This window comes from Sinohyriopsis cumingii, chromosome 7 (assembly GCF_028554795.1).
Source record: "Sinohyriopsis cumingii isolate HCF-2022 chromosome 7, ASM2855479v2, whole genome shotgun sequence".
Taxonomy (NCBI): domain Eukaryota; kingdom Metazoa; phylum Mollusca; class Bivalvia; order Unionida; family Unionidae; genus Sinohyriopsis; species Sinohyriopsis cumingii.
This window is the reverse complement of record NC_142967.1, coordinates 92,915,675-92,937,901: the sequence shown is the minus strand read 5'-3', so window position 1 is coordinate 92,937,901 and position 22,227 is coordinate 92,915,675. Positions and strand designations below refer to the sequence as shown.

At 35.7% G+C, this 22,227-nt stretch overlaps 1 protein-coding gene across 2 annotated transcripts in view; it reads right to left on the bottom strand.

Moving 5' to 3' along the window:
• The window catches only part of LOC149795721 (exportin-7-like), a 176,148-nt gene extending 154,697 nt beyond the window's left edge, over positions 1-21,451 (bottom strand). For both annotated transcript variants that reach the window (XM_089965624.1, XM_089965623.1), the window contains exons 1-5: positions 21,403-21,451; positions 15,614-15,760; positions 10,353-10,446; positions 5,653-5,723; positions 1,427-1,522 (exon numbers count right to left, since the gene is read on the bottom strand). In XM_089965624.1, coding sequence (XP_089821750.1) covers positions 1,427-1,522; positions 5,653-5,723; positions 10,353-10,446; positions 15,614-15,760; positions 21,403-21,417 — 423 coding nt within the window. In that variant the 5' untranslated portion in view covers positions 21,418-21,451. The remainder of the gene's footprint in view (positions 1-1,426; positions 1,523-5,652; positions 5,724-10,352; positions 10,447-15,613; positions 15,761-21,402) is intronic.
• Positions 21,452-22,227: the final 776 nt, after the last annotated feature.

The window sequence follows — 22,227 nt, the reverse complement described above, 5'->3', positions numbered from 1 at the left end:
CTCAAGCAAGAAATCTTTTCTATAGTAATAAATTGCACTTTTTTCAGAAGCCTTCTGAGCTTCAATTTTTCCGTATGCAGCTTCTTTTGTAAGTGATGTTCAAAACTCTTTCAACTGCAATTACCATAATTTAGATCTTGATTGAAGAGGTCACAAAATGCCAGTCCTCTATTGTTCAGTTTTCTTATAAACTGACCAACTAAATTTTCATCAACTTGTTGCTCCAGCCATTCCCATACGTTTTTTAAAACCTTTCTCTAAACTTTTCGTGCCATGGTCTCTCTCAGCAACTTGGGAGGCCATGTTGTGCAAGCAAGCTTCTTCTTTCCATTGCCATCAGTTTCCATTACATGAAGATTCAATGGATGAATTTAAACTTTTGACCAATCAGAATACTCTTTATGAGAGTTGTGTGCTAATATATGAAATGAATAATTGACAAGGGTCGTTGCGGAATGGGAGCGGACTGACTGTTTTAAAAAAGACAGATTGGAGATGATATAAAAAAGGGACTATATAAAAAATCTGATTCATGTCAGGAGAAAAGTGGAATCCCACTTTAAAACGGAGAAAAATCATGTCTGACTCTACTACCTAGCTGCCAAACACCAACACACATCCCAAGTACAATAATTACTGACTGCTTATGACTAAAATACTGATTTTCAGGAACAGATATTAATTTTTAAAACTTTAATGCATATAGAACTAGTTTCAACATTTACAACCATCAGTGAAGTAGGACAATAACTTTGGTTAATAATTTAATGTCAAAGATGCATGTGTTGCACTCTTGCACCTTCTGAGTAAGTCATTAGATACAGGCTGTTTATAGATGCCTTTTCCACACCTTGTCTTTTCAATCATTATTGATTCCAAAGCTCTCAATGATGATCTGAATTCTGAGCGATCACTTTTTAATGAATTAAAAATCATCTCACAATCAGCATTAGAGAGTGGTAAAGAAAGAAGTCCCAACATAAAATAATTCAGATGACCGTTTTCATTCTAGCTCACAAGTAATCCTTTGTGATTTTACTGTCTGAAAAAAGTGTGTGAAATAAATCACCAGTATTATTAGCAACTGAATGAGCCAAGTTCCTTTCTAAAAGATATTTAGTAAAATGAACTTCCAACTGAATTACATCAAGGTTCTCTCTGGTATTTATAAACATTATCAGTTCAGGCAGTGCTGTTGATGATGAAGCATTTTTGATGGTAGTGCATACCATTTTATCTCCATGCATATTTTTAGGCCAAAATACAAACAAATTATGCTATAACTGTTGGGGCAAACTAATATATTTGTCCAGGAAAATGAAAATGAAAATATGGAAGTCATGCATTATGGGAGTATTAGAAATAATTACAACAAATCAAAACATTTAAAGATTTACTTGAATAAAAGTGTTCCAAAAAAACATACCTGTATAAATTTGCCAACATCTGTGACCACATTTCTGAACACATATTCATCCTTGTTAATGTCAAACCAACTAAGCTTTGTAATTCTGGCAAAAAGCTGTAATGAAAAATTTATTATTATTATTATTATTATTATAATCATCATCATTCTTTACTGTATTTTCTTGAAAGGACATACTTAAAAACGACAGCTGTATCAATCATATCTGGTGAAGACTTCTATTTAACTGCCATACTTGCATTGCTAAAATCAAGTACTTAGGAATCAAAGAAAAAAGGTAAGCATGTAATAAGAAGAGTTCCTTTTTGGAACTAGTGCTCTTTTGGCTAAAGAGACTTTTCAGGAATTCAAGACAGACCATTTCTTCTTTTTATTTACTGCCAACTGAAATCATTTGATATTTTTCAGTTACAAGACTGTCAAATTAGCCATTGTGGCAGCCATACTAGACTAAGATCAGCAAAATATTTCATTTAGGACAAACTAGACCCCAATAGAAGACTTTTGATAATAAAAAAACATGTGGACATGGAAATCCAATCAGGAGATTTAGTGAGAAGATTTTCAATATGTTCATTGTATCAGCCATAGACTTTCAAGATTTCTGACAGTGGCCATCCTGAATATCATTGCATCATTTACAATTAGTGTTGAAAAATGCTGGTCACTGTGACCTGCTTTACCTAGAATGAACGGCATAACAATGCAAAGAACACCCTGATCAAGTTCCATGCTGCAGAGACATATATACCATTATGACAAAACTTGTGATACAGTGATGACAGCTTTAACTCTAGCATCATTGGTGCAAGAATTAAAGGTCACTGTGATCAACTTCCACACTGGGTGGTTTAGAAGAATGTAACAAATACTACATCTATGAACACAGTATACCTACAGCTGGAGATCTGAACATTGGTCATCTCATTAGAGGTTTTGACTCATAATCCAAGAGTCAAAGATTCAATATCAGACTAGCCCAGCCCTGGAAAACTGCCTCAGCATGTCTTTGAGAAAGGCACTTAGCTCCCATTTTCCAACACATCATATAACCAATAATGTGTTAAAAGTCTTGATAAAACCAGCAAACAAATCTAAAAACAAACCAATAGCTGGAGATCTAAAAATAAGATAAATCTTTTACAGTATGGTTAACAAGAGTACTGTGTACAGCAAATATTTGCCCTATGTTTTGTCCTTTATGGAGGAACATAACACTCTAAACTTAATATGCAGAAACTATTATTTTCTTATTATACTTGCCATGTCTGTGATGTTTGACCTGTTGACCCCAAGATACAAAAGTCTCTTTTATCATCCCATGTGCAAACCTTCCAAAAAGTTTGATCATGGAACATAATCTAACAAACTTATTCTACAAAACTCATTTTGTCTCTGACTCACAAAAACTTTTACCACTAGTTTGTCAAATCAATTGGTCTATTCTATACTTTATGTGCAAACCACCTACAAACTCTGGTTTATGATACCTGATTTAGAATAAATTTTATTGCACACAATTTTTCTTCTTTCAAGGTGACCATGAGCTTCAACTTTCTGATCCCAAAACTTAAGTGTTTCTTTTTTTCACCAAGTGCCAACCATTCAAAAGTTTAGTTCAGACATGTGATGTAGAACTAATGTTACTGTGTGAAAATTATTTTCGTCGATTCAGTTACAGTAATTATGACCTTTTAACCCCAAAATCTTGAAGCTTCTATTTAATGCAAGTGCATGCCATCCACAAAGTGTTTCATGTGATGTAAAACTAATGTTCTTTTACAGAAACCTTTTGTTTTCTTTCCGTCACTGTAACCTTGACCACTGGACATCAAATTTAACAGCATCCTTCCTTAGCCCAAGTGCAAGCCATTCACAAAGCCTGGCAACTTTAGCTGGTGGGTAACTAGAGTTATTATGCACACAAAAAAACTAAATTGGTTACAAAAAGATGGATAGACATCACCAAAATAGACTCATTCTCATGGCAATGTTTTGGAAATGATTCTTTTTTGTGTGGAGTAAACCACAGAAAAATGAATTATTTAATTGTAAGTTTATTTTGTATTTTTTACCATTCAGCAATTACCATACTGTTATCTAAGTACTACCAACAGTGCGAACACTCCGGTGGCCTAGTTGTTAGAGAGTCTGGCTTGGATGCAGGAGGTCGCAGGGTTGATCCCCGGTTGAGTCATACCAGAGACTTACAAAAATGGTACAAGCAGCCACCTCCCTTGGCGCTCAGCATTATGAGGTTAGTGTTAGGACTGGTCAGCCTGGTGTCAGGATAATGTGACTGGTTGGGACATCATGCTACATGTCTGCGGCATGATGCCCCAGTGCTAGACATCACTATAAACTGTCACACTGCAGACATCATAGCGATATGACTGAAACATTGTTAAAGCTACGTTTTAAAAATCCAACATCCAAATCCAACTACCAACAGTGAAACGTGGACTGTCTACCGAAGGCATTTCAGTCAGCTGGAACAATTCCACCAGCGCTCCCTGAGATCCATCATGCAGATCAAGTGGCAGGACCAAAACACCAACCAGGAGTCCTTGATAGAGCCAAGACAACAAGCATCAAAGCCAAACTATTCCAGGCCCAGTTTTGTTGGACTGGCCATGTCATCCACATGGATCTAAACAGAATCCCAAAGCAGCTGTTCTTTGGCTAGCTAGCCCAGGGCAACTGAAACAAAGGCCGCCCTCGCAAAAGATACAAAGACAATCTCAAGACACACATCAAATGGACAGACCTTCAATCCCACCAGCTTGAGCTCGCTGCCTCAGACAGAAGCCACTGGCAAGCCCTGACCAGAAACCAAGGCCACCCTCACAAGAGGTACAAAGACAATCTCAAGACACACATCAAATGGGCAGACCTTCAATCCCGCCAGCTTGAGCTCGATGCCTCTGACAGAAGCCACTGGCAAGCCCTGACCAGAAAAGCCTGTTCCACCTTCTAGGTTGACCGCCACCAGCGTTTTGCAGTAGCTCGTGAGAGTCATCACAGAGCTGTATCCCAGCCACTCCAAACCACCAGTGTCCCATGCCCCTCCTGTGTGCATCAGAATTTGGACTCCGGAGCCACATGCATGTCCACTGTTGATGAGATCGCACAATTTGTTTTCCTCGCCTCAAGGGACTAACAACAGCCAGAATTAAAATGTTTAGTTTTTGCTCTGCTCATTTGAGAGATGTTCCATTTAAGCATACATGTTACCTATGGAAGGCAGCTGTTTAAAAAAATATCATGGTACACTGATTACTCAAAGAGTTCGTATCAAAATGGTCAAAAATGATAAATTCCATCTATGGGTCAACACTGGACAAAAAGTATGTTTTACTAGATCAGACATTAAGTTGCATGGCCACAGAATAATGTGTTATGACAAGTGAGAATATAAACCTTAACCTGACTGCAGACAACTGTCAATGCAAACTAAAATCCACAGTACATTCAACCTGACTGCAGACAACTGTCAATGCAAACTAAAATCCAAAGTACATTCAACCTGACCGCAGACAACTGTAAATGCAAACTAAAATCCACAGTACATTCAACCTGACTGCAGACGTAAATGCAAACTAAAATCCACAGTACATTCAACCTGACTGCAGACAACTGTAAATGGAAACTAAAATCCACAGTATGTTCATGTCCTTAAGAAGTTACAGTTTATTGTTCAGGGGGCCCCGAGTGGCCGAAAGTGCTCACCGTTCTGAATCACTGCCATCTGACCTCTGTCTGCGTGGGATTGAATCTCAGACTCGGCTAACATGGGTATGTGAGAAAGCCTGCCAGTAGCTTCCTGTGGGTTGGTGGTTCTTCCCAGGGTTTTCTAGTTATACTGGCTGCCATGTATCTTGTGCTGAAAAATGGCGTTAAACACTACAACAACAACAACTTTATTGTTCAGTACTGTTAAGTAGATATACTGTATCATTACAAGCAAAACCAAAATCCAAGTTTATATTAAATACATTTTATGACTGATTTAACTTGATTTTTTGTCTGTAATGCTAACCATGCATTTCTGTCTGTGACATGAGCTAACACTGCTTACCTGTACAAGAATTTGTGTAACATACTGGGCAAGTTTCATGTGTCACTTTAGCTGATATGATTGGCACTGCTTACCTGTACAAGAGCTTGTGTAATATACTGGACAAGTTTCATGTGTCACTTTAGCTGATACGATTGGCATTGCTTACCTGTACAAGGGCTTGTGTAACATACTGGACAAGTTTTGGTCTGTTGGCAAGGTAATTCAGAATGTAATTTTCTGAAATTATAAACCATCAAAATATTAGATATCCAATATTAGGAAACTAACTAGGTTGGAATGATTAATAGAACAACTTTGGCATACATGACTAACAATGACAGATGAAGACATGGTCTGCATAAGGTACAGAATTTGAAGCCATGAAATAAGTATAATGTTTGTACAAAATATTAGTATTTCAAGAAACAATAAAGAAAACTTTAGTTGTTCTTCTCATTTACCGATAATGAGAAACGATCTTGCAAACATTTTACCTGATCATATATAAAATAAATTCATCAACAAACCTTTCAAGCAAAATGTTATGTATGCTACCAAGTTTTATTGCATCAATAATGAGCATTTCATGATTAACTGCAAACATTTTCATCAACAAAGCAGTCACTGGAATTCAAGTTTTTGTGGAAGCAAAATTATACAAATTTCAAATCAAGAAGAGATCATCAGAACAAAGTTTTTGTTGGTACAGGGTTTAATGCCATTTTTCAAGACAAGATAGGCTATACACAGCAGCCAGTATTAATGGTAGAGGAAGAACCCAGGAAAACCCAGAAAGAACCACCAACCCATGAGAAGCTACTGGCAAGCTTTCTCACATACCTACATTGGCCGAGCCCAAGACTCGAACCCACACAGACAGAGGTGAGATAGTAGTGATCCGTAACGGTGGGCGCTTTAGACCACTTGGCCACTTGGGTCCCCAGAACCAAGTAAATACTAAATTATTAAATCATTTTTCACCATGTCTGAGACAGAACATTAGTATAATAAGCATTACATCCCCAAATCACATACATGCTATGCCAATCTGACAAGCCACCATGTTATTTGACCTTGCACGGAAATTACATTTGTTGACCTAATTCACGATACACCAACAGAATTTCCCATAAAGTTTTCTGAACTATTGTCAGTAGGTTTGGTGTCAGAATATTATACGACATGATTATGGTCTTCCATTAAAAAAAAGCTGATTTTTTTTAACGGTGTGTGCCTGTGTCCTTACCCAATGGGGTCTCAAATACTATTGATGCTAAAGTTATTTCATGTGCATGCCAGTGTTCACATCATAATTAAGTCACAATAATTTCTCAATTTTTGCAGCAAATATATTACACTTCTCTCTTTTCATAACAAATCTGTAAAATAAACACCCAAGTACACCAACTATATACAAATAATCCTATACATCCACTTGTCTTTTTCTCCAATGAATGCAACCTCTCATATGCCAGTCGAGCTCTTTTTGCAGCTTTGGAAAGATTTCTTTAGCCTTCCTTTTCGTCACCACTGACTTTTTTGGCTCAATATGCAATCGTTTATTTTCCTTCTCACTGAAAGCCTTTTTCCTTTCAAGCTGGTACTTGTATATTCGCGACACACAGTGCGCATATTCTGACATGTTCTCTCATGCAAGAAATCTTTCTTATAGTAATTAATTGCACTTTTTCCAGATGCCTTTTGTTGGTGCTGTTCCAAATTCTTCCAACCACAATTATCATAATTCAGATCTTTATTGCAGAGATCACAAAATGCGAGTCCTCTAGCGTTCAGTTTTCTTACAAACTGACCAACTAAATTTCCGTCAACTTTTTACTCCAGTCATTCCCATTCCCATATGTTTTTTTAAAACCATTCTCTAAACTTTTTGTGTCATGGTCTCTCTCAACAACTTGGGACACCATGTTTTGCAAGCATGCTTCTTCTTTCCACTGCCATCAGTTTCCATTACACAAAGACTCATTGGATGAATTTAAACCTGTGACCAATCAGAATACTCTTTATAACAGTCGTGTGCTAACCAATATATGGATCGAACAATTTACAAGTGTCGTTGCAAAACGGGAGTGGACAGACAGTTTTTAAAAAACCCGGATCGGAGATAATATAAAAAATGGACCATATCAAGAAAATCTGATTCAAGTATGGAGAAAATTAGAAAATGGACAAAAATCATGTCTGATATTATGTAAAGGAATTTAAAGAAATGTCAGACACAACTGGAAAAGTTACCAACTGTTGATTTTATGATATTTGTGCGCTTAATATTTACAAGTCTGACATCATGCAAAGTATTGTTTTGCTATTCGCTGATGAAAGAGATTTATGCCTACATTCTCGCCAGTTATAGCTGTGTAAACACCCAAATGTGTATATAATTTCTGCACAATAAAGATAGAAAATAGTTGTTATAATTGTTGTAGGTTTAACACCATTTTTCAGCACACAATAGGCTACAGAGGGCAGATGAGTTCTCATGTGCAATCAATAAAAGCTAAAAAGAGCCTGGGAAAATCCTGGCAAGAACCACCTACCCATGGGAGGCTACTATCAAGCTTTCTCACATGCCCACATCAGCTGAGTCCAAGACTCAAACCTACACAGAAGTGAGAGGTCATTGATCTGTAAAGGCAAGTGCCTTAGACCACTCGGCCACCCAAGACCCCATGAAAAATAGTATAATTAGTTCCAAATTAGTATTCTGCTTTAAATTCATGCAGAAATTATTAGAATGTCACAACTGATTTTCAGGAACTTTAACTTTTACAGTTTTTGTTTGTGGTAAATAATTAGTTTCCATTTGTGTCTGTTGTTATGAATTAGATTTAAAGTTTAAATAACTTTTTTTTAAAATACTGGACTGAGGGTGTTTTCGTAACAAGGATTCTTTTGAGAAAATACAGTAAGTTCTCTTGTGCAATCAATACAAGTAAAATATCTATTTAAGAACATATATATCTTACTGTCCCTAGTCCATGGAGGGGATAAGTTTCAAATGTTTTGACATCACATTTCTTCTTTTAAAAAAATGTGTGTGATTTGGATTTTTAACGTAGCTTTAACAATTTTTCAGTCATTTCACTACAATGTCTGCAGTGTGACAATTTATAGTGATGTCTAGCACTGGGGCATCATGCCACAGACATGTAGCATGATGTCCCACCCAGTCACATTATCCTGATACCAGGCCAACCAGTCCTAAAACTAACCTCAATGCTGAGCGCCAAGCGAGGCAGCTGTTAGTACCATTTTTGTAAGTCTTTGGTATGACTCGGTCGGGGATCAAAACCACAACATCCCGCATCCGAAGCAGATGCTCCAACCGCTAAGCCACCAGAGCAGTACTTTAAAAAAAATGAATAAATGAATAAATAAAAAAATGTTGCGATCAACAGAAAATGGATGCATCCAATCACCAAATGGATAAGTTTTTGTTGTTGTTATACGATTTAATGCCACTTTTCAGTACAAGATAGGCTATATACGGCGACCAGTATAAATGGTGGAGGAAGAACCTGGGAAAACTGCAGAAAGAAAAACCAATCCACGAGAAGCTACTGGCAAGCTTTCTCATGTACCCACATTGGCCAAGCCTGGGACTCCAACCCACCCAGAGGTGAAAATGGTAGTGATCCTTAACGGTGAGTGCTTTAGACCACTCAGCCACCCCAATTGGGAAAGAAAATCCTTTCCATGGATGTATCAAAGAACAAAGATCCCAATGGAGTCTAACTTTACATCTTTTGCTGAACCCTCAAAATGTTGATTTCTTACACACTACATAAGAAGCCATCACCATTCATAAGGAAATAAGCTGCTCCATGCATGGTGTTTCAAATTAAATTACACAGGAAACTTATAATTTTGAAAAGTTCAAGATAAAACAAATTTTAAGGCATCAAGTTCTGGAACATATTCGACTTAAAGACCATTTTCTTTCCTTTTGTTTCCATTGTTCTTTTTTCCCTCAAAGTCGATGTAAAATATTTTTTTTAAATTGGAGAAAACATCTTCTGCAGATATTTCTATGCAAGAGTTGGAACATGGGATTCTAAAATGAAACAGAAATAAATATGCATTACACCATGACTAGAAAAAGATTTTTCAGACTTTTACTTATTATTAAAAAACATTAAGCCAAGTGAATTAAAAGTATCATAGCTTTACCAAAGAGAAGTACCACAAATTTAACACATAGTTGTTGCAGAATCTGGTGGATTGCTTGCAGCCTGTGTTATTATGTATCGACAATGTAGCACTTGCACAAACTTTAACACAGATATCTTAACGTTGCTGCTACTGGTCATCAGAAAAGTGACACAATTATCTACATTTCACCAACCTAGTTGGATGCTTGGTTTTTATTGGTTATATCATGCAGAAAAACTGGGACTTAAGTGTCTTTTTTCAAGGATACACAGGGGCTGCAGAACCAGGTGGGTATTGAACCCACAACCCTTGTATTGTAAGTCAGACACTACCAACCAAGCTACTGCAGCTTCCAAATTAGACAATACAATCTACCCACATAAATATGACTACTATATATACTTGCTTATAAGCTGAGTCAAACCTCAAACAACAAAGATCCCGATATGCCATAGCATAATGCATCTGCAGATAAGGGCCTATGCTGTTTGTTCTAGTGATTATTCCTAACAAGCTGCACAGACTCAGATCTGCAAGCGTATCATGTTATGGCAGATTTGGGTCTGTGCAGTTTGCAGTTGGACTCATCTTATAAGCAAGTACAAATGGTACATGGAAATACTGTAACTCTGTCTTGTTCTAGAACACTTTCTAAACAAAGTCTGACTCTCAACAAACTTATCCTGTTTTACTTACTGATATCGATCCGTTGTTCCAAGGGCAAAATCAAGTTTGAACGACTGACAAGCTTTGTCAGTGTTGTAGCAGCCAGCAGCTGGGCATATGGGGACTGAAAAATGAACAATACATGTAAACCATTATGGAACAGGGTAAAGAAAAGAAAAAACAATTACATTATTAAACACAGAACATGCAGCTGTAGTAAAAGTCACTGATTTCTGGATCCTAAGTTTGTGTAAGAAGCTTAAAAGTGTGAATACACTAGGCCTCCAAGTCCTAATATGGTAAAGCTACTAAAACACCACCACCTGGTGGCAACAATTTCACTTTATTGACCTAGTAACCCAGCACAGAGGGTGCATGAAAGCTGATTCGAAATGTATTTTTGGAGGTAAAACTATTTTCAATTATGTAATACTAACCTGTTATTATTACACTGCTTTAACCTTTTCTGGCAATAGTCTCCAGTTCAAGGTGAATTCCCTGCTCCAGTTAGTAACTGGAGGCCTAGAACAAACATAAACTTAGTACCAGTCTGATACCATAGACACTTCCATCATTTGGAACACCATCCTTTGACTTCAGGCAGTTTGGCAAATTGCTGGGGTGACACAATCTGGCCTAACAGACTGATTGTCTTTACTCTGATGTGACATCAAAGAAAGAGGGAGCAAAGTGAGGGTGGAGTGAAACTTCCAAAATGAAGCATTCACAAATTCATCCAAAGAATGAAAAAGAAAGACCCAAGATGCTGCAAATTCAAAGACTTGAACTATCATGAAGGAAAGCTCTCATAAGACTGATAAGCTCTTTTTACAGAATAATCCATACTGAGACAGCTACTTCCAAAATATCAGATGTACCTTTATGAGGTGCAAAGAGACATTTCAGCTATCTTTCTTTACCCTTATTTTTAGCCAGATAAAACTTATGGTTTGAAGTGGCCAAAGGAGTCTCTCTTGACCAATCCCTAACACAGATATGACCAAAACTATGTATTTCAATAAGTACAGAGGCTACCAAAGGCAGCCAATTTCTTGACCTGAAAGCCAGGCTGGCAGCTGAATCATAGCTTCCATTGGATCATAGGCAACCCTTTTCCATAGATAAAGCATGAATTAGAGAGTAAGAAGCCTGTCTCAAAGGCAGCCTCGCTCTGGTTGCTCAGATAACATCTAAAGAAAACACATTAAAGATTCCATCCATGCATCAAAAAGCATGACTGAACACTGAAGCTCAAAATACGTGACCAGCAAACTGTACAAAAGTCAGCTTGCCCTGGGCAAACTTGACTTGCCCTTGGGAGATCTGTGCTTGTCCCAATAATGACAAGATAATATAACAAAAGTTACAAAATAGCATAAAATAAAATGCATTCTTGAGACTTTTATATTTAGTTTACAAAATAATCAGCTGGATATTTTTATATTGCTTTAGCACATTAAAAGTCTTTCCGATAATTAATGCCATCAAAAAATATAGAATAGTACATGTAGTTGAAAAAAAGGGCTTTTTCTGATGGCTGGATAACAGAATGAATTGACAGAAACTGTTGAGGCAACACCCACTTTAAGGGAGAGGGTCCATACGGCTGTCAGGGTATATGTAATTCTTGGCCAGTTCGAGTTGCCCTGAGCAGCTGTCATGTCCTATGACTCTATAGAGGGAATGCTGGCTCCAAAGAACTACTCAGCCTCAACAGGTATCAACCTTAAAAGGTTCTTGCTGAGGTCAATCAAGACCTTGTACTTGTCCAAGGCAACATCCCAGTGAAGGTGAGGGCATCACTGACATGGACAGCAATTGACAGGGTGTCTTTGCTATGGCCTTAAGCAAATGCTTAACCCTTCAAAATTAACAAAACAAATGCAGAAAATACTCGCATAAAGCAAAGACAGAAGATATACACTCAAATTACCACAAAGACATATGGGATTAGCTTTAAAGGTGTTTGGAGATGGCATTAAAGAAGTTTAAAGACAATGAAGATTTTTGACGTCATATTGCACATGTACAATACAAAAGTTCAAAGAAAAATGATAAAGGTATCTCGTATGTTGCCTATGACTAATGAATTGGACAGGGTTCATATTCTTTTGAAATCTAGCAATCCAATACAAACTGGAGGAGGGATTAAATAGCCCGAATTTGCAGACAAAGAGTAATAGAAACTGAAAGGAATCCAACAGCAGCAGATAATGTATTACTGCTATTAAAATGGCTGACTTTATGGCCATATTTGATGTCTCGGGTGCTAAATAATTACAATTAAGGATCAAAAACATCTGCGATTGTCATGCCCTTACAATTTGGTGGCAAACCTCCCAGTAGCTTAGAAGAAACAATAACAAACGTGCTAATGGACACTAGACAAAAATCATAACATAAGCTCCCATAAACTGTGACCAGCACAGTAAAAAAAAATCATAGTAATACATTATAATACATGTTTAATAAGATACCTGCTTGTATGTGATGGATATTTTGGCTTACTTGAATAATGGGCATTAATTTTTATTCTACTGACTTAGAAATGTTTTTTGTCTTTTGTGCAGTTTAATGACATGTTTCTGTACACCAACTAAATACTGTAACCAGTATATTTGAGAGTAGAAAACCCCACTAAGAACAACAACCCATGGGAAGCTACAGTCACATAGCTGCCAATCCTCCAGACTTGCAGTCAGTTGAAAGTGGGATAAAAATTAGTGAATTCTGAACAGTGAAAAATGATATAACACTAGCTCCATCCACTTTGGTGGTCAGTAACTCTGCATTATATGACAATCCCAAAATAAAACTAGAACATGTTATTTATACTGATTACATGTACAAATTTATTTGCAGCTACATTCACTGATATACACACACTTCATGCTATTTGTCATGATATGATGCTGTGGCAGATAAACTTCCTCAATTATGCTATGGTAAATTTGTTTTCAAAACAGTTCAGGTTTCTTGCCAGCTGGTTAATCTTGGTGACTAAAATTGTTGCAGATTTTCAGCACCTAAGGAAGCACTAAACGTTTGTCTTATTTTTCCTCACAATAAGAAATAAATTTTCACTGTCACTGTTGTTATCTCCAACTGAGAAAGGCTGGTTATGTTCAACAAGCTCACAAACAATGTTTCAGCATTGGTAGCATGCATGACTTGAGTGGGTGGCTTAAAATACTCCAAAACTGAAATCTGCTGGGGGTGCTAAAGCATTGTGCTTTTCTCACCCTTCTGCCACATGCACACAGGGGCTCATATCGTTGCTTTATCTGTCATACATGTACTATATAATAATATTACTACATGATACATGTATGACAGGTAAATTGTAAGCAACAATACCAGCCCTTGTATGTACATGTGCCATTTTTTTTTTTAAATTGGGACCTTGTTTTTCTTCAAGAGTATTTGTAAAACTTCTGTTCTAAATATATATTATATACCTGACAATGCTTTCTACATGGCATACTATAACAATTGGATATAGTTCTATTAACATCATGACTAGCAATACAGGACTGTTATGGGTATCAGTGACCACTGCTGCTATTCTGACTATCACTTAATGGAATGATATAATTTCAAATTATGTGATGATATATATAAACAAATATATAAACGCTCACCTGTCTGATTACACTTTTTTAATTTAACTATCCTGTACAATTCAGTTTCACTGAAAGTTTTATTCCACTATGCACTTTAATTAATATTAATATTTGAGAAGTTATGTGCCAGATAATTGTCTCACAGATAAGAAACGTTTTACTTGCCCCAGCAAATTTTCACTAACCTATAAAAGCCTTTTAAGTACATGACAAAGCATAACATGTCCTTTCAAACTTGTAATATTTATTTCATCATAATAAAGCCAAATCACAAAAAATAACTGCTAGTTAAATGCAAGTCTTATAAACAATGTTAGAAATGGAAAAAGATGCTTTATTCCCAGAAACAGATTTTATCTTTCCTGACTACTTCTGGATTTCTGCTTGCCCAAGTGAAAATTAATTTGCCCCTGGCAACAGGCAAAAGAAATTGTGGTTACCTATTATCTGCAAAACATACTCTAGTAGTTGTTTTTCATTTTATTTTACAAGCAACACTGCATTTTATCTTTAATTTTCTGTTAAATAAAACTCCCTTTAAACCTATTTTATTTTTTATAAGCACCTAACAGAACAAATGAGCCACTCACTTCAGGCTTTACATAGCTGCCAACCCCCGAATACAAAAATACTAACTTTTTGTGACAAAAATACTGATTTTCAGGAACAAATACTGATTTTTTAAATTTTAATGCATATGTAACTATTTACAACATCCAACCATCAGTAAAGTAGGACAGTGCTTTACATAATCATTTAATGTTCCATCTGGGTGCCCATTCAGAAGGTGCAAGAGTGCAACACACTCAGACACAGGCTGTTTATAGTAGCCTTTTCCACACCTTATTTTTTTTCCAATCACTATCGATTTGAATGTATCAACTTTCATTGATGATCTCAATTCTGTGTGATTTTCTTATGAACTGTTTTCGTTCTAGCATACGAGTAATCCTTTGAGATTTTATTGTCTGGAAAATGTGTGCGAAATAAATCGCCAGCAACACTAGTAACTGAAAGAGGAAGGTTAATTTCCAAAAGAAATTTAATAAACCGATTTTCGATCGAATAACATCAAGGTTCTCTCTGGTATTTATATACGTCATAAGTTCAGACTGAGTTGTGTATGATGAAGCAGCAAGCTGATGCTTATTAGCTTTTTCGTGCTCTTTATTTCATGGGAGCCTCCATACCCAATAGCAAAATCACATTACACAATTTGCTAAACGTAGAGTTTTCTCCTTTACTAGATGGTTTCACAAATCTAAACAAGACAGCAAAATTGTCCTTCTAGTTCTTTTTATTTATCTTTCCTGGAGAAAATTCTGAATATTCTGCTTTCCTATTCAACATGATTATAAGTTGAATATTATGAAAATGAGATACAGTGAAAGCAGTAACTGTTTGTGAAATCCAATATTGTGTTTAAAGACAGGCATTGTAGCCTCGATTTCGAATGAACCAATCATATTGTAGAATTGTATTCCTATATACATGCGATACATTTCTATCAGAATGGAACCAAGTGCCCGTTCTGAACTGAAAATTGCAAGGAAATTTTTATGTATATTTTTTTTAATAAAAGAAACATACACCCGTATTCAGGTCCAAAATACAGGACAAATACAGAAAAAACAGGACGCTTGGCAGCTATGGGCTTTATGAACTTACATTTCCCCTCTCCAGTAGTAGCTGACATTTATTCAAGCAGTCTGGAGAATTAGCAAACGAAACAAGTGCTTTCTCTGCCTCATTGCGCACATTACTGTCCGTGGTCTCATACAACTGTTTGCAGAGGGTCTCGAGCTGCAAAAGCTCCTGAAATGAACACACAAAAATGTACAGATTAGAACTATGTTTTTCAAGGCTTATTTCAGGATAGGATGTGTGACTTTCCTTCAACATTCCCACCAAGTGTGACATTTAAAGTCAATATGCAATGGGAGGTCAAAGTACAAGCTTAAATCATCTGTAATTTTGTGATTTCATTGTGTTATGTATGAATAGCTATAGTAATATATTATCTGCAACAAAGAAATTATGGCAATATATTATCTGCAACTAAGAAATTCTGAACCCTTATATGTGGGGTGGGTGGGTGGGTGGGTAGACGGACAGATGCAACCTTTGTGAATATTTCCTTCAAGGTCACTGGTAGCTGATACTTGGGCCATAGACCACAATCTTAATGTTACTGAAAATGAGTATGCTGACCTGGTATATATAACATACATTGTAAATAAACTTTGATACAAGAAGCCTTGACTCCCCTTTAATCCACGAGCAGTAAATACTGCACTGCAATGTACTGTGAGACAATTTATCTGCTGACAATAATTCCTCATTTTTAAATGTTATATAGACCTGCAATCTTGATGAGTCCGTCTCAGTAAGTCAGTTGATTTTTATTCCATAAGATTGACCAGTTTTCAGTAAGGTGTAACAAAATATCAATAACTGCTATTGTAAAGCTTGAAACCATAATTAAAAGTTTGACGATGCAACAATAAACGTTATGGTCAACTGAAAAGTGTGTAAAGTATGTGCAGACTTTATTTACCACTAGTACAGTTGCACAAACTTTAGTTCCAAACCCTATGCAACTCAATGGCTTGTTGCTATCTCTCAACTTGACGTAATTCTTGGAAATTCTTCTTCCATTTCACATAACAGCAATCTTATCGCCTGCCACAAGACATACTCAAACTGGCATGTGATATTCAATAAACATAATTGTGTCCTTTCCAGCTTTTATTCACAAGAATCTGAATAATCCTTTTTATTCTTCTGTGTTGATTAATAAAACTTTTCTAGAAACTTATTTTCCCTTACATCTTAAACATACATTGCTTTATGGATGCGATCTTTACACAGATTCTATAATTAACAGTTTGATCATGCAGATGCTTCATATGAAAAATAAGGTGCAGTTTAAAGTGTCTTGGGTGCTGCTGTAAAGTTAATCTGGTTCCCTAACTAATTTCACTAATCCTAATATGAAACCCAGATCCAAATCAAACCCGGATTAACCAATTATCCTGATTTTTTGGCAATGATCGTTTATTGGTAGTTTTTGTTCGTATGCCGTTAAGTCCGTATTTAAGGGTAATTTTCATAAGACTTAAGGCAAAATCGTAAGAGTTGGCAGGTCTGGTCATATGGAATGCATATGGTATGTAATCACTTATAAGTCTATTTGCACATACACAGATCTGTTGTTGCATAATGTGCTGGCAGAGCTGGGTCTGTGCAATTTATTAGGAGTAACCAGTCGAACAAACAATATATGCCCTAATCAGCTGGTGCATTATGCTATGGCAGACCAGGATCTTTGTTGTTTGCAGTGTGACTGAACTTATAAGCATGGTACATTTTTGTTAAAAGTAACAAAAATAATGTTAACCATTACTTCATATGCTTCCTTTTTAAATTCACCATTATGAAAAGGACTGATTATACTATGCCTCACAGTATTCACCAATGAAGTTTTAAATCTTCAATACACTAACACCTAAAGACTGATTCTATGGATTATAAATAATGATTGGGGTGTAGCCATACTGAGCCTTAAACAGACTGCCACTCACTTCCAAGGTATAAGTGTGCTGACCGTACCATGCACTTGGTCAGAAATATACTTCATGCAAATACTGAATTAATGTGAGTTGGAGAGTTCAATCACATTCTGTTTAATATCAAGCCAAAATTACTAGTCAAAGTGACCTAATTAGAAGTAAAGGCTTCCCCCCCACATTAAATGCCATAAATGTCAGGACCATTTACACCTTGCCGAGGTGACAGATTCATCATAATAACTTAGCAAGCACACTGCAGAGAAAATGGTAATTAACTTTATCTTTGGTATCAAATGTAAACCACCATATCATGTTAGAGACATTTAATTAAATGAACAAATTTCTACTAGTTGAACCTAATTAGTAGATATAACTGTCAGCACCTGCTTAATCAATGACAATGCTTTGCCCGATTCTGTTCTTAAAACACAAGTTGCTATTTACCAGTACATACTATTCTTAAAGTTTCAAAACACAAGTTTATACATTTTTTTCGTTAAAGGATAACATGCGAATATTAGGTAGTGATAGCTGCTAACTTTCTCTGGAAAGGGTTAATGGTCATTCAGCTATCAAAACAAATGCCTGTGAATGAGCAAGAGTTTGTTTGTCAGCGTAATTGATATCAACACTAGCTGCCTGATGAATACATTTTGTTACAACACATGAACTAACTTGACTAAACCGAGGGGGCATCTCAAAAGCTATCATCAGTCAATGTACCTCTCAAAAATCACAAAGCAAAGTCATTTCCTTTATTCTAACAGAACAAGGCAATGTTTAAATTTTTTAGGTGATTTAGTCGCCAACTTTGCCTGGTAGTGTGACCCTGATATACTTGCTAATAAATCAACCCTTTTCAGTTCAAATTTTATTCATGTGCAGTAACAATCATCTTGTAAGCACGACATACAGAACAATTTTATAAATCTCAGGTAATTTGGAAACCTGATGACTGAGGTACATAATATTGTCAATTCAAATAATTTTACATTTGCAAGCCACTATTCCCATTCACAAATGCTTATATGGTATGCACCATGTTTATCCATTTCATGACAGGATTAGATACACAATACTTGTATCATTGTTATTTGGATCTAAAAATATTAGAGGTAAATTAAATAATACCCACTGCAAAGCGAATTGTTCATAAATGTCATTTAGTGTGGGTGTTTCTTAGCAAGTATACTGCATCCTTTTTATGAAAGTCTGAACAACCTGCATTTGCATTAATATTGTGTTTTGCAATATAAACAATGTGTTCAAAGCTACATAAGTTTTCATTTTGTGACGTTTCCCAAATTTTCTGCCAGTGTACATGGCCAAGTAAGCCCTTGGCTTGTAAAGACAGCAATCACTTTGTTTACAATTTAACAATCCTTTTAAATTTAATACTTGCCAAGTACAGTTCTACAAATTCCTGTGCCTATTTGACCTTAATCCCTTAGCTTGTAACAGGCAGTGTCCTCTTTGATTTGCCATATGACAACCCTTTGATTCAGCTGCAAATTTAATACTTGTTCTGTGCCAAGAAACAGAGGGTGGTTATTTTAACTCATGTGATCTTACTACACAACTGAAATGTATTCAGTTGCAGCCTTTAATAGATTTCAGACTCGTATAATCAAAATTTTACTTTGAGAGCCAAAGACAAGTTTGTGTATAAGCACCTGTACATGACACTGAAGCAGAGAAGAGTTGGATATCTAGAAAAACCAGATGTTCATTTCCAATGGCTAGGCAATGATGGAGGATCTCAGATTTATATCACACAATGAGAATGAATTTTTGGACATCAGATAGTGATTGTACAAGATGGCGATAGACAGCCATGTTTATAAGATACTGTGAATCATGAAAATGTGGACTTAACATTCATTATTTGTAAGATGTGTGGAATTAACACATTACAGGATATTATAAATAGGATCATTCTGAACTGCAATTTTTATATCTGTTTGTGACCGATATCTAAATTCAAGAGTTTATCATATAAAATGGGCAAACTGTGGCTTATTTTTATTATCATCATTCAATTGGAAATTGTCTTGACAGAAACCTCAACTTTTAGCCTGCATGTTAACTTACTTATTTTCTGACCCTCACCCTCCTAGGTAGTTCTCAACTGAACAATATTAAAATTATATACTGTTATTCAAATTAAGTCTTGTTTTCAAAAACAAAATTATTCATAAACTTTAAAACAAATACTTTTATTCAAAATAAATTATATTTTATACACACAAAAAAATCATTACAGAATTTAAAATAATTTATGTCATGTTATCATTGTTTTTCAAAAATACAGTTGCAATTCATAATGTCCAGGTCTTATTCTTAGATAAAAGGTAAACTGATTTTAAAAAATGTTTAACCATTAAATCCCAATGGTACCAATCGTTTTTAATTAAGGAGGAAGTAGATTTTGTTTGTCTTTACTATTGCCCAATTCTTATTAGTTATAACCATTATTATCAGTTACAAAATTATGTCACCGTTAAAATGAAAGTGTACTACTGAGAATAAATATCAAACGTGTTTTTTCACATAATTCTCAAATTAATCAACTGGGTTATTCGCAATTTTAATAGCAGGCACAAGTTTAATCTTTTACTTAGTTTTAAAAAAATAATGCTTTACCTTAATTAAAAAAGGCGGACTTAATTAGTTTACTATATAAATAAAGGCAGACAATGAAAATGGAGTGAATACAAATGATATAGATAAATGGGCTACATGATGGTCTGATGCAATGTTATCTTGGGCACTTACATATACGTCTTGAAAATAAATATATGCATCATTTATTTTTTTAAATTCACAAATAATATAATGAAGTTATGTTATTCATCAATAATTCAAAATAGTGTTTAAGACAACATTTGGAATGAGTGAAATTGATCAGGAAAATGTCCAATATTATTATTATTAACCAAAGCTGCTTACTGTGCATTTCTTTATATTCAACGGTTGATAACATTACTTTTGTAAGCAAACTTTTCTATGGTTGGAATTTTTGTTGTAGACATTTACATTTTAATCAAGAACAATGCTTATTGCAGATGATATTATGCAGTTCCCATAAGGCTCAGTGCTGTATATAAAAAAAGGGCTCTTTCAAAACTCACTGACAAACATGGCAGATGACATGTACAGTCCACTCTGCATGTATCAAATGAATGGTGTTGCACTGTATGACAATACAAACCATGTTTAAATCATTTGTGCATGAAACGAATCCAGTAATTTCAGTTACATCTGGAGGGTAAGTAAATGTTTAGTGAATAGCATGTAAATACCATTTGCGACCCTGTACCAAACCAATTCGCACAGTTCAAAATACGACCCCTCGCCGATTCTGTTCTCGAAGCCAGATTGATTGCTATACACTTTCGGTATGTCACAGTGAAAAATCCAGTTTCTAATCCAGTCCATGATAAGCAATAACCACCAATCAGAAAATGAACACGAAATCGACGAGATTAGATTTCAAACCGAGCGAATTAGCCACCTTGTGTTGATGGGGGGAGTGGGTGTTGTTATTAGTCTCCCTTCGCTTTTACCAAGAGAAAGATGTGCATGTGATTCTAAGCTATAGTATGTAGTCTAAATCCTAGTTTATGCTGAGATAGTTATTCAACAATGTCACATAACCCCATGTTCTCTTCAATGCTTGACAAATTCAACTTAGCACGCGACCGTCAATTGTCAATCAACCCAAATCACACGCTATCCTGTTGTTTCATTTTAAAGACATGCTATCTAATTCATCCTAATGAGTACCCTGCAAAAGAAAGAGTATTTGTTAATTCGTGGATCAATGTTCATTCGCAAATTTTGTTTTGCGACGACGTAAAATTCAATAATCATCGTTCAAATCACCTGTTCCTCCGCCATTTTTGTTTTCCCTCACAAATTTAATGTTCATTGCACATGCGCTTTGCGGAGTAAATTAGACGCTTACATTTTTATTCATAAAATTCTCGTGAGCGTCTAAAGAAGACAGAGTTAATACCACGTGAATACTGTATGCAGTATATGTTTGGAAGATGATAAGTGTAACGTAACTTTTACTATGTTAATTTAAGAAACTGCCTACATGATTTGAACCTTTTATTAAAAGACGAACTGCGTGCTTTAGACAATTTACTCCTGTCATTCCTTTATCTGTTAGGAACATAAGGCAGCCACTTTTGTTGGGGATGGTGTGTAAAACTAAAAGAGAAATGCCAAACGAAAGAAAGACTGAAAATTTCTAAAATGTAACTGTTGATTAATTTATAAACGAAACACTCCAGCCTCCAGAAAGACAATAATAATAGCATAGTTTGAAGGAAATTAGATTATTATTTTGTTCGTGAACCAAACAAATAACCCATTGGATTCGCAATCTGCGCACATTCGACCCCAACAGTTTAAATCAAGAAGAATCCAAAACGGTCTATTTCCCGTGCATAGATAACAAGGGGTTTATATATCACCAAAAATAAGCTTTCCTGACATGGATTCGCTATCTCAAACCTATGATTTAAACTTCCATTTGTAAACTAAATGCTATATAATTTTAAAAAATGCACACACGCATATATAGCTGCAAGACAACGTTGTTATTACTACTAACTACTATATAGCAGCAAAGAGGGTGAACAGACATTTTGCTGGAACGTCATTTTTTAAAAGATAAGGCTTCCTAAGAAAACGAAAAAA